This window comes from Eurosta solidaginis, chromosome 1, assembly GCF_040869045.1.
Source record: "Eurosta solidaginis isolate ZX-2024a chromosome 1, ASM4086904v1, whole genome shotgun sequence".
Taxonomy (NCBI): Eukaryota; Metazoa; Arthropoda; class Insecta; order Diptera; family Tephritidae; genus Eurosta; species Eurosta solidaginis.
Genome location: NC_090319.1, coordinates 387894384 through 387908193, shown reverse-complemented (window position 1 = coordinate 387908193; position 13810 = coordinate 387894384). Strand labels below are relative to the sequence as shown.

General features: G+C 35.3%; 1 protein-coding gene across 23 annotated transcripts in view; it reads right to left on the bottom strand.

Annotated features, from left to right (window-relative positions):
• The window catches only part of kmr (kramer), a 302338-nt gene that overhangs the window by 18189 nt on the left and 270339 nt on the right, over positions 1–13810 (bottom strand). For 18 of the 23 annotated variants that reach the window (XR_010949184.1, XM_067763428.1, XM_067763420.1 and 15 more), the window contains 5 exons: positions 7754–8262; positions 5743–5880; positions 5268–5576; positions 4907–5146; positions 22–1479 (listed from right to left, as the gene is read on the bottom strand). Coding sequence is in view for 22 of the 23 variants with exons in the window: in XM_067763428.1 (XP_067619529.1) it covers positions 22–1479; positions 4907–5146; positions 5268–5576; positions 5743–5880; positions 7754–8262 (2654 nt within the window). In the remaining variant the exon portion in view is untranslated. Of the gene's footprint in view, positions 1–21; positions 1480–4906; positions 5147–5267; positions 5577–5742; positions 5881–7753; positions 8263–12273; positions 13801–13810 lie in introns of those variants that run through there. The other 5 variants (XM_067763427.1, XM_067763426.1, XM_067763435.1 and 2 more) reach the window with 5 other exon arrangements.

Below are 13810 nucleotides of genomic sequence, written 5' to 3'. Positions count from 1 at the left end.
TACTAAATCCATTTAACTTACATTGCGATTCATATCATTCTCCGCTTGCACATTCTCCATCGCCTTCACATTCACATTATTGGGCGCAGTGTAGTGACGACGCTTCTCACGTGGTACGGCACGTCGATGTTTATGTTGCGATGGTACTTTCTCTACAATCTTTTCCGTATTATCCTCTGATGCTGAACCCGCTGATAGTTCGTTGATTATTTGACGCGCTGCTTCACTCTGGAACACTGGATCAGGCCCAAGGTCCATAATACTTTTATTCAAGCTTTGCGTAGAATCAGTTTTTTGACGCAGTTGCTGCTGTGCCGATTCACGTTTATGTCCATGAATATGTTGTTGTTGTTGCTGATGTTGCATTTGCTTTGCAAAGTATGCATTGGCTAAAGGATTTAGATGTTCACGTCGTTCAGTATTAGCACTTTTGTTAACAGTTCCACCATTGTTCAACGGGTACGCCGCGTAATTGCTATTCTTATCAGAGTCTCTGGCATAAAAATCATCACGTTTGCCAGCTACAACGCTGCTGCTGTTGATATGCCCATTTTGTTTGGAACTGTGCTTACTGCTGTGGTGATGATGATGACGCACTTTTCCGCTCACCGGTGGTTCGTTATAATTTCGTGGCAATGATTTCGAACGCGGATTACTTTGATAATCGCTGCTAGTCATACCACCATTCATATGCTGATAGCAACTACTGCCAATAGCATTGCCACTCATCAACTGCTGTTCTTCCTCCAAAACTTGATCAAGATTTTGCGTTGAGCTACTCAAACCATTACGTTCGCTGCGATCACGATGTCGACGCTCCGACTCACGCTTCACAATGCGCACCGTTTTGATTTCCTGCTTTTCTTGATTTGTTAGATTCGCGAATGGATTTGAGTCTAGGAAACCATCGCTATCGACACCGCTAGTTTCTAAATTATCACTGAGGTCGTTATAACGAAAAGCGCCACCAAAACTGCCATTACCAGCAGCCACCAAACGGTGCATTTCATCACTGCTACTATAATCATTCATTTTCGTATCAACATAGAGGGGTGTGGACAAGTTAATTGTGGAATCATCATGTTGTGTATGAGCGATGCTCAACATTGAGTCTAAATCAGTTTCCTGCCATGTAGCTGAATTGGTGCGCCTCTTTTGTTGTTGTATGCCAGGTATGCTGCCAATGATATTTTCTTTGTTGCCAATTTCTTGGTAAAGGCGATTCGAGTTTTCTGTTAATTGACGTACAGCTGAGCTTAGCTCCTGTCGCTGACGCTGCATATCGCCGACAAGTGTTTGCACTCGTTTCAATTCAGATTCTAACATGGAAGTGGTGTTGCTGGCAAAAGTTTCGCTTACACCACCATTAGTTAGCGCCCCTTGTGAGCCGCGTGCACCACGTGAGGCCTGCAATTTCTGACGCAACACAATCAACTCCTGTTCGAGACGCGCATTACCCGCTACAGTTTGTTCCAGTTTCTAGGGTGAAGAATTATATTAGTTAGGTTAGTGGAGTAGGTTTATAGGGATTTTCTGGACATGCTGTTATAACATTGAAAGCATTGAAGTTAAATTTTTTTTGCATTACTTAAATGCGCCTGACCATTATACAGATGTTAAGTCGTCTGAGTTTTTGTTGGCTCTATAAAACCATTTACATAGTAAAACTTTGTATACTCGACCACTGTAGGTACATTCAATACGTTTTTTTCAGTTGGGTATGTACAAGCTACTAAAGGCTTTACACGAAAAGATCGGTCGCTTTCACTGTCTTAGAAAGTGTAGTTTTAAGCTCTGAGTCTTTTTAGGTACTAAATTGTTTTGTGTTTTATGAATAGAAATGAAGCATGCGGGCTTAACTCTGTGCTTTCTAGGATATATTAGAAGTTGGTAAGTAAGAAACTAAGCCAACATCAGGAAGCCTAATCAAGAGCTATCAGTTGTATAGCAGCGACCAGAAAAATAGCAGTGGCAATTTTTATCAATTCATCGATTAAATTCTACTTTTTTTTACTCTTGATATTTTAAGAAAAAATATTGAAAATTCGTGAAAGTTTTAGGAAGATTTCGAAATTTTTATTAGGAGTACTCTGAATTTTTTTGAGCAAGCACGTTTATAGCCCAATCAAATAACAAGTCATAGGTCTCTCAAAATTCACATTGGATTTTGACAATTTTTTTTCCGAAGGATGTTTCAGACTCATTTTGCATATTCAAAAAAATTCAGAGGAATTTATTTGAGTTTTCAACGTTTTTAAAAACGGTTTCATGAAATTGCAAGTCTTATGAAATTCCTAGAAGATTTTTCTTAAAATATCAAAAAAAAAAAAAAAACTAATTTAATTGACGAGATTTGTTAAAAACTGCTACCGCTATTTTTTTATGCGCTGCTGTAAATATGTATATTTGGGATGTCATTTAATGCCAAGGTAGATGCGGTTCTACAAGGGGCGCTGTGATTAATCACCGCTATACTGACACTAACATTTTGGTAATGATCATCGTAAGCAGTTATACCTGACCACATTTCTACAGACCCCTGGGGAAAGTCCACCTTGATAGCCCTATCTTCCACATTGAACTTTCAAAACAGTTTCCTGTTCAAATTTATCTTTAGATATTTAACTTTTTCAACTTTGCTAATGAACTCAACCAGAGCCCGCTCCAATCAGCATCTTTTCCTGGCGTCCTGTAAATTGTAATACGAGTATTTGAAAATGTAACAAGCTGTTAAAATGACACTACGCTTTTTTCAGGAAAAGGAATTGAGCATTTTTTGTGCTTACTGCTGATTTGAGTATAATTTGATGAATACAATTTTTTAAAAAGACTTATTACCGTTAGAAGACATGACGGTTTGAGGGCCTACAAGAAAAAAAACGTAAGTATCTTAAGCGAATTGTCCTGCGGGACCTTATTCTCGGTTGGAAAGAAAGAGCAACAAAATTAAGGAAACAAAAGCCTCGTCTTTACTTTATTTCGTCTTCACTTTGCTCTGGCGCTCGTTATAGTCTTCTTCCTATTTCTCTTCGTTTGAATCTTCGTTTTCGTTTCTATATTAATCTTCGTCTATGTCTTATTTTTCATTGTCTTCGTCATCGCCTTCACACTTGCATTTGCTTTTCGCTCTTTACCTTCGTCCTGTTGATGGTTTTCGACACGTTTTTCTCTTCTTTTATTTTGTTAACGTTTTGTTTTTGAAGTTGCCTTTGTACCCGTGTTTGTATTAATTTTTAAAATCGTCATTCCCTTCGTCTTGACTTTTTATAATTGTCTTGGTCCTCCCCTTTATATTTATCTTCGACTTTCCCCTCATATTCATGTTCGCGGTCATTTCAATCGCAATCTTTCTCTTGGTTTTTGTCTTCATATTTGTTTGCCCCTTTCTATTTGTTTTCGTCGCCAACATCGTTTTTGTTTTTGGCTTCCGTTCTCTTGTTCTTCTTCGGCCTTCTCTTCGATTTCGTCTACTTCTTCTGTTCACAGTTGATCTTCGTTTTCTGGTTAAAGATAATTAAGTGTCAACGCCTTCATACTAATCTTCCTTTTAAGTTGGGATCGTTTTTATGTTTGCACTCGTCCTCCTTCGTTTACACTGTCATTGTCGTTCGCCGCAATTTGATAGTTTTGACGAAAGGTATGAAATTTATTCGCAGTTCGAAGCGAATTCGAACAACCTTTTCCCGCTGATTACTAGTTCCAGTTCTGTACCAAAGGATCTCACGGGGAACGAAATAAAGCAAGTTTGATTTTGTTTGGACAGTCTGTTGTACGGGGAAATGAGTCCGAATTCGCTTTGTTATCAATTCGTCTTGGCCTTTTTGGGAGAGTATGTTGTGCGGCGATACAAAAAATACTTCTATTCTCAACGTTTTCGCCACTCTGGCGAATTCGCTCAACGTTCGCCACTTATAATTCAAAAAGTGGAAATTCAATAACATTGTCATTCGATCGCAAGTGATAATACCGGAAGTAAGGATATAGTTCTAACATTTATATTTTAAGCAAGAACGTAATACTAATTTTCGTGAGTCCACCTTTGGGATAGTTTTCTAACAGTAATATTAGTCATAGCTAGAGTTTTGTTAAACAAATTTATCACTAGAAACAAAAAAATAAATATTCAAAAAGTAAATCTTCCCTTTCTCAAAATATAATTAAATATCGTGTCCACATATAAATATATATATATATATTTTGTTACTTCGTTTGAAGTAATGGAAAAAAAATATTCAGAGATAAAATTAAAATTTTTAGAATTTTATTATGTGAGCAAAAAGGTAAGGTCTGTGGTAGCATTTGGAATATATTCACTATATGATAAAGGAAAGGTTTTAATTAAGCCATCGTAAGTCGCAATTAAACATACGTATACGAATTGTATACGAAGCTCGGCCTAAAATTTCTTCGTAGGTTATCGCGCCTTAAATTTTTTTGTTTTTTTTTTATAAGAATTGTTTCAAGCGTTTAAAAATAATCTTTTCACAACATCAACGGAGAGAACTTTGCAATGGAAACGTTTGGGAATTCAACTTTTAGCTGCGGTAGTAGAATAATTAGCTTAAGCAATTAAGCAATTTCAAATATTCATAAGCTAACAATAAATTGATAAAACATATTATTCATGCATGTTAGAAGCTTAAAATATATGTACATATATATATATATATATATATGTTTAAAAATATGCGAGTTATGACTGCCTTTATATAAAACCTCAGCACGTAAAGCAACGAAGCAGATTAGTTAGTATTTATGTACGATTCTTAATGGATTAGTCACAGTTCAAGGCAATTTAATGTAAATATGTCAAAGCCGTTAATGCTTTGCCCAATGTAATTGTAATGTTTCATTAATAACGCACAGCAACAAAAATAACAGACGACAAAACTTCTATACTAGGCACCTCGACTACCTTTGAGTTCTCCGCCAGCAGTTGATGTACGCGTGATAGTTCACGTTCCAACATATGTTGTTGTTTTTTGGCCGCCTCCAAAGCCATTGGTGGGCCAGACGTATCCTGTATACGTGTACGTAATCCACCGAGTGCGCGTTCCAATTCTTCTTTGTCACGCTGTAAATTCTGCAGAGTGCCAGACTCCTCTTGTAGCAGCTGATCGAGTTGGTAAAGTTGATTAACCTTTGACTGTGGAGAAGAAAGTGAAAAGAGTTAAAATAATTTTTTCTAATAAATAATATTACATTAGGATATTCAACCTTCGTGATAAGGTAATATTCTATTTACTTTACGACATAGAAACACTCACCTGTAGCTCGCTATGATTTGGGCTAAGCCTGTCCCATTGCTTTTGTTCCTCCTGCAATAGGCGTCGCTCTTGCAAGCGCTGATTGAATTCGAGACGATCTAGTGTAACAGCTTCGTTGCGTTGTGGTTGACGGCCATTCATTTCGTTATTGCGATAAAGCGAGCCGAGTTTCACCATATTGTCCACAAGATTGACTAGGGGTTTACTCTTCTCATACTGACGTTCCAAATCGAGCAGATGCTGTTTCAGGTAATCCAAACGCTGTATGCTTTCAGCGCGTGTTAGACCTTCAGCGGTGAGTAGACGATTCTAAAAAGGTAAATGGAGTTATGAAAAAGAGGTGCATTAGTAAATTTTGAAGCGATAGTACAAACAAGCATGCATTTTCATTCAAATTGTACAATTGTCCAACACCCTCAATGTTTTTCTTTTGTTTTTGTTTTAAATTAAAATAAGTAATTTTGCCAATAACAACCTGCACTTCATGAATATCACTGCAACATTGCTCGATAGCGCGCGCTGTATTGCTGTTCTGTCGTCTTAGCTGTATCAGCAGCAGCACCAGCTCCTCATGTGTGCGACTCAATAAATCACCAGCGGATACATCCAAATTCTAAGCATTCAAGAGCATACAAATAAATTGGCAAACGGTGCAGCGGCGTGTATCGTACAAAATATTTTTCCACAATAGTCGAGTATTTTAAATTAAATATTGCGCCACATAAAACAAAATAAATAAATAAAAACAAAGGAAAATAAATCAAAATTATATAAGAAAATATAAGCCAAATAAATAAACAACTAAAATGTTAAGGCTGGATCACTAAATCAATAAAAAAAAGTAGTGTGTTCTTTTTAAAGTGAATTTCTGTTAATGTCGTTTGCAAGCAAATGACAAACGACAAATACGACGAATGTTACGAATGTTAATTTTCGCTTAAGCATTCGTACACGTATCGAATGGCTGAATATCGACATATCCTAGAATTCGACCGGTGGCTGTCATTTTGCTTTCAAAAACTATACTTCTTAAATTAAAAAAAGGCGGGGCAGGTCCCCAGGCACCAAAAATTTCATACTCTTCACCTAGGCCGATTTATTAACATGACATTTTGATGTGTTCGGAGCTTCTCGGCCGACAAATATATTACGGATATTTGAAATTTTCTCTCAACCTTTCAATGCGTTTCCACGCCACCGCATATTCTTCAGGGAGATCACCAAAAAAATTATGATATATTATGATTTATTCTAAATTGTTAAATTTTTTTATTATTATTATAAAAACTATTAGGTGTAGTTTTTGCAAAGAAGGCAATTGGGACAAGTTTACAACAACAAAGGCATGACGTGGCTGAATGCGTATGTAACACTTCAACCACCGTAGGAGTGTGGGTTCAAATCCCACTACCGGGAGAAAAGGCTTTGAAGATATTTAGAAGGTATAATCGATACAGCTGTAGCCTTGTCCGTCCTGAAGTCACGTTATTGAAAAATGTTTCCCAAATTATTAAGTAATTTTTTATTGTTATTAATTAAATATTTTTAACCCAAAGAAACAGATATCCCTGAAGAAGACGAGGTATCGTCGAAACGCATAGGAGGGTAGACGGAAAATGTAATGTTTTTTTGAAAGCAAACAAAAAGTATATAAATTTCATATCCGATTTTCTATTTAGTTTAAATTAATGTTATAGGGGTATTTGTACCCTATATCTCAATCTGTTTAAACTTTTGGACAAATGAGTGGTGCCACGCCCAGAAATAGGAAATGTTTAAATTTGCTATTTCTCCTTAAATATTTGAAGCAGCAGTACAATATTTTGTGTATATTCTAAGCAGAAGGGAGTTGAGGTGCGATTGGGAGAGTTGGATAGAGAGAATTGGAGGACAGGAATAGGAAGGACAAATTAAAGACAGAGAAAGAAAATTTTGGGTAGAGGAGACGAACAAACTTACAAATACAGGTATGCCAATTGGTGAGATTGGTTCGCACAGTTTCAATTAAAAAATGCATAGAAGATTTTGCTTAAAATATCAAAAATAAAAAAGAATTTAATGGACAAAATGCAATAAAAGTTGGCACTTCAGGTTTTTTATTCGCTGCTGTTTGTACAAGCCAATTGTAGATAAGAAATTTTAAATATAATCTCTGAGAATTCGAATACACTCTTCCAAATATCAAGAATATAATACTCGTAACATCCTTACTACAGTACACACAAGCAGGAATTTCTTGTCAATGTTCAACACTTTTATAAAATTACTTTTCTTTTCGCAATTTTCTTTTACGCGAACTTTAGTTATTTGACTTTGGCTGGCGCCAATGAAGCAAAGTGATTTCAGGCGCATTTATCAATGCATGTGAATATATTTTCGGTGCGCTAAGCCTTGCGACTTGCCGCACAAATACACTGCAGCATTTGCCTTAACTTTTTACAGAGTGCCCTACCAAAGCTTTTCAACAGCCACCCCCGTATACTCACCCTCATCTGACTGCTGGTTTCACGTTCCAACATAGCGATTTCTGCACGACTCTCCACGCGTCGCAAGGGATATGGCGCTGGATAAAGTTGGTGTTGTTGCTGTTGCGCGTGCCAAAAGCTAGCCGGTGTTACACCACCCATTCCGCTCAATACACCTCCACTATAATAGTCGCCATCGATTGTGCTAGGATGTAATGGCGTTGAGGAGGCTAAGTTATTATTGCCACCCGAAATATGTCCATTGCTGGCATAAATGCCACCACGATCTGTAAGTGTTGTTGTTTTTGCGTATTTGGTATCGTGCGCTGTGCCATAGTACGAATTCGTGAGTTTACCCAAAATCTGATCATAATTGCCTTGTGCTAAGTGTTGTTGTTTTTGTTGGGCTGCTATCGTCTGTTGTTGCTGCTGCAACTGTAAAGGATTTTGGTGTGCATCCGATGGATCTGGTTTAACGGTGAGATTGCTTTTAGGTAAATTGCGTACATTCCGCACCGAAATTGACGCTGCTGGTGTTTGTTGAAGTAGACAAGTAGACCGCAGCGTAGGTTTGTGTGTTAAGATGAAAAAGAATAAAGAGAAAAAATATAAAATAACAAATTGCAAAACGGCAGTTTTATTTTTCAATCGTACAAAGAAAAGGATAGAGAAAGCAGGAAATAGGAGAAGAAAAGAGGAGTAGCATAGAAGAGTAAGATTAAAGTAAGAGTTGATGCAATTAGATAAGTGCATTTAATGTTAAGCTTAATGATTTTTAAATATTTTTTGAGTTTAAGATGATACATAGAAAAAAAGTATAAGAAATTGTTGTAAAAATGTACATTAAGTGGAGGGATGTTAATAGAAATTTGGAGTAACTAGCGGTTGATTAAGTGAGACTGATTGGACACTGAATAAGCAAAGTTTTGGATAGTGCATTTCTGGATTATTAATATTTGGAGGTGGTTAATATATGATCATAATAATAAACATTAAATTCAACATACAAATACAACTGAATTTTTATAATTTTTTTGTACAAAAAAAAGGTTAAAAATATACAAAAATGCACACAAAATAGAAAAAGTTATCTTAATTATTGGCAAGGCTCTCAGCTTCGGGTTGCTTCCCAAAACACCGGTGGTAGAAAATAGATCACGATTTCTGAGTAGAACCTATTTTGAACCTTTTACTGAGAGTTTTCTGAATCTTTGTCAATATGCGTCTAAGACAGAAATTGGTTTCAATTTTTGACAATATTTTTTTCAAAGTTTGTTTGGATGTTCTTCATAACTGAGGAAGTTTTTTCTTAAAATATTCATAATAAAAAAAAGAATTTAAGTGACAAAATTAAAAAAAAATCTGACTGCTATTTTTCTCTTTGTTGGGGCTGTAACTTTCAACCTAAACACCTTTATTGCCCTGAAAAACCCTTTCTATTGTAGAATGTATATAAAGAGCTTTGGGCAAAGAACTTGGCACCATTCATTGACACATTAGTAGTTTTGTATTGAATTTTGTAAGGGGTTCCTTTGTATGATTAGCGCAATGTATTCGAATGATTGGGTATATATTTGAAAACTGGTCGTCGTACCACTCGTGAACGTGATAGAAGAGAACGATATCACAAAAAAAAATTTACAAAAAAAAATGTGCAAAGTGATCGTATCATTTGAGAAGTAAAAGAAGAAAAGGAAGTTAAAGAAATGGAAGGAATAGGAAGTTAAGAAGTGAGAATCTTGGAAAGTGTGGCAGATACCTAGAGATCGGGAGGTATTGAAAGATAGCCAGAGGTATATTCACAGAGTGAGAGGTAGTGCGAAATTGTGATTACTATAGAAATACGATGAAGGAGACGAGGAAGTAGAGAGAGAGAGAGAAAGATGTACTGGTGATAGAGGGAGAAAGTAATCAGCATGAAAATAGATGGAAAGTGGGCGAGAGAGAGTGGAAGGTGAAAGGAGAGTAAGATGGAAATTGAAGAAGATGGAGTAAATATCGTTCACTTTATGGATGGCCGCAATTAAAGTTTACATAAGTTTGGTTTATTTAGCTGCTCTGGGTTACGTCAGGTGGAACTATTTTACATAATAGTGTTTCATGACAAACTTTCTTGCTTTACTTTTTGTTTGGGTTGATTCGACATTGTAATAGAACAATCTAGACATGGCTCTATTATATAGTTGGCTCATCTCATCAGCTGATTTTATTTATTTCATTGCATGGTCGATGGGATTGTCAAAGATGGCAAACTCAAAATAAAACCAACACATTGGCAACATTTTCTTACAAATTACAAAAACTGCTAAGTTTTATGTTTCCATTCCACACCATTCGTACCAACACCAACACGCAGATTTTGACAATATGAACTAACATATTTTGTTTTTGTACAGATGAGCCAACCATATAGTTGAACCATGAATCTAGATCAGACATTTTTTTACCAACTTTTTTGTTAGAACAAAGAACAAATTGTCAATTTTCAAAAACAGAATTGTAATTTATGAATTAAAAACTCAAATAATTCATACAAAGAATAGCCAAATATAAATTATTAAAAGTAAACAAATGATTGAAGTGCATATTTTAGCCAAATGTCACATTTTAATTAGCCACGAATAGGTTGCTTTAAAATGTTTAGTCTTAAAAGTGTTTCATGAGATGTTTCCTCTGGGTTACACCAGCTTGATCTATTTGTTTCGACAGCTGCTCTACTCTGCTCTGTCCTGACCTGCTCTGCACTTATTTTGGGTTCGACAACTGGTGCTGCTGCGCCGATGCGTATCTCGGAATAGTGGGCCAAGCCAAAAAAGCTGTCATCGCTTTTTGAGTATTGGAGAGAAATATTAAGAGAACGAGTGGATTTATGATCCTATCCGTTATGCCAACGGCGTGTATTGTAGGAGGTCTAAAGATGAGTTGTGTGAGAGAAAATTAATAGAATAATAATATTTTGTTATTGTATATCTCGGAGAAGATTAAGGCCAAGCTTATCTTCCCACAAACAGGAAGATATTTAATTTTTTCCAACAAATTGGCGAAACTATTTGTTTTATGCTAACTCTGGCAAAGCAGGCGTATTCTAAGTACGCTCTGAGCGCTTGCGAAACCACTGCCAAGAGGCGAGGTACCCACATTAATATCAGAAGGGCTGCACTGTATTCCTATGGTCACAAGAATTTTTTCGCACAAAAAGGGATTTTCCACAGTCATGGGAAACAAGTACAAAATTGCAGAAAAAACGATGTAAAAATTTAATTAATTATATACCTCCTTTTTATTTTCACTTAAAGAAAAAGCAAATACTCTTATTCTGTAACTCGATTCGAATAACACCAATTTCGAAAATATTTTTTAAAAAATTTGAGTTCTAAAAATGTTCAATAATTTATTCAGAGCTTTAGGACACTTTTCGTGCATGCTGTTTTGCAGTCCAATCAATTTTAGTCAAACAAACCACAGCATCTTGAAACCTCGCCAAATTTGATTGAATTTTTTGAAAACATGGTTGTTTAAGAGTTTTGTTATTTATGTGGAAGAAAATCTTAAACTGAAAAAATGAAACAACTCGCTTAATTTGCTTTTCTTTTTTAATTAAAATTTTTTTCTAACGAGCAAGAAAATTTTGAAGCCTTAGAAAAAAAACCCCACTATATATCAGTCATATATACCATAAATATACTGAGTTCATGGCAGAGCTGGTTACCTACCAATTCTCTGGCATGAAAGTATTGTATGACTCTTTTGAGCCATGCATGTTTCGAAATCAACAAAATCAACAAAAAAAAAGCTCCTATTATCTAAAAGTTATTTCGAAATAATCTTCGAATTTTTCAAAATTGGGTTGGACATTTCCATTATAGAATTAATATTTGTCTGAATACAAAAATTAATGACATATTTTTCCTGCTTTTATTTTTTTCTTTTTTGCGGTTTTTCTTCAATTGACTTCATTCGGTACGATACATAAAGACTTTTTTTCGGACGAACAGCCTCTTCCTTTTTTTTAAATTAACCTAAAAAGGAAGGAAACAATTGTAAAAGTTTACAAATAATTTTTGCATCTGCTTTTTTTCTCGTAATCGTATTTAAATTTAGATCCTATAACAAAAATGTAATCATCGAAAAAAAAAATTAATTTTTTCAATTTTCTAAAATTATTTCAATAATTCGAAATGTCTCAAGCAAAACTAACAGAATTTCACAAAAAATAAAATTTTTTTTTTAAATTTCTTATTAATTTTTACACAGCGACCATTGATTATTTAAGCTTACAAGTTACAGCGCTGCGGAGAAGAAATTTATAAAAATTATTTTTAATAGAAATTAAGTTAATAACAATTTGCGTTGTTAGTTGGCACTTGAAAGCAAAGCTAAATAAGGCATTTTAATGTTAAATATAAAATTAAATGAAAGAATTGGCAAAGATAATGCCTTAAATAATTAAAATTTAATACAGAAAATAGCGCGGAAAAATAATGAATATTAGATTATAGAATTATGTAGAAAAATATAGTTGCTTACCATTTTTTTATCTATTTTTATTTTTTTGCATTCTTTGTCAAACTTTTGTTTGCAACGCAAAATATTGACAACAACAATAACAATCAACAAAGTTATAACAGTGAATGCAAATTGCAGGCAACAAATATGAGCGATTTTATATTATTTGTGACAGTCAGTTTGTCGCTGTGTTTCGAACATGTAAAGTTGATGTTGCCAATCTGTCTGTGTATCTGTCTAGTCTAACTCTTTGTAATTTGTTTGTGTATTTAAATGTTTGGTTGTTGTCGTGCTTTATATATGTACAACATAAATACCGTTTGCAAAACTTCATGTGCAAATTTAATCAATTTTTAGTTATTTGCAACTACATATGTACATACATTATAGAAGAAACATGTCGCTAACTTTATTCATATAAACACACGTGTATTTGTATGAGTGTATGATTGTTTGCACAGTTGTGTGCCTTTTCTATTATTTGCATGCGCTTGGATTGTTAAATAAAAACAAAGGCTGTTAAATTCAATGAAATTCATGGTTATTGTTGTATTAAGTTGATACAATAATACACTTTGATAGTGTATATATTGATTGTGTGAGTGTGTGGATGCATTGCTGTTTGTAACCTTTGGTTTTTGATTTTGCACGCACACAAATGTAAATGCAATTAGTAAACAAAGTATCTGACAGTAACATCCCCTGCTCGCCTTCACTTAATGTATGTATTTTTTTTTTGGTGTACCACGGCGTATGAGCAGCCTGCAGCAACTGTTGCTTTTAACGCTCTGCTGGTTTCAAATAAATATTTACTTATTTTTGTTTGTAATTCTTTTACCATTTTTATCTTGTTTATACTAAAATTAGGCAAATTTATTTGCATATTTGCTCTTTTATTGCACTTTATTCGTTATCGGGCCTACTAGGCGTATACGCAACATTTTCATTACTATCGCAGCTAACATTCAATTCTTCCATAATTGCGCGTACTGCGCTACCAACGCTTGTTAAGCTTTCACTACCACATGGATTGTCATTTTCTGAATTACTATTACTACCGGAATGCTTCATTAAGCCACTAGACATAGCATCCCATTGTCGTATGGTTTCACGATCAATTTCGCCTGATTTGTGTGACAAATTGGAGCCGCTGTCGGCGCGTAGCACCTCATAAACATCGCTGCCATGATCGGCATTTGTCATATGTGATTCGAGTAGCTGTACATATACATCGTTCTCATTATGACGATCATCTTCTAAGGCAAGTGTTTCTCTCATTTGCGTTAAAGGCTCACTCATGCGTGGTTTATATGCGGCACGTAATTGTTGTGACAAATTATCATTTACATAAGTAACATCACGTGTGATGCGCGTTTTAGTTGTTGTTGTTGTTGCCCTCTCCGTTGCTTGTACGTCGCGCCTCATTATTGCCTTGGGGCTTGACGTAATGCGATCCAAATCGTCAAGTGAACGTGCATGCCGCTGTGAAACACGTCGCAAACTTTCACGCCAGAGAGTGTCTTCCTCCCACAATAATTCGCCGGTGATTGTAGCGCCTAGAACTGAGAATTT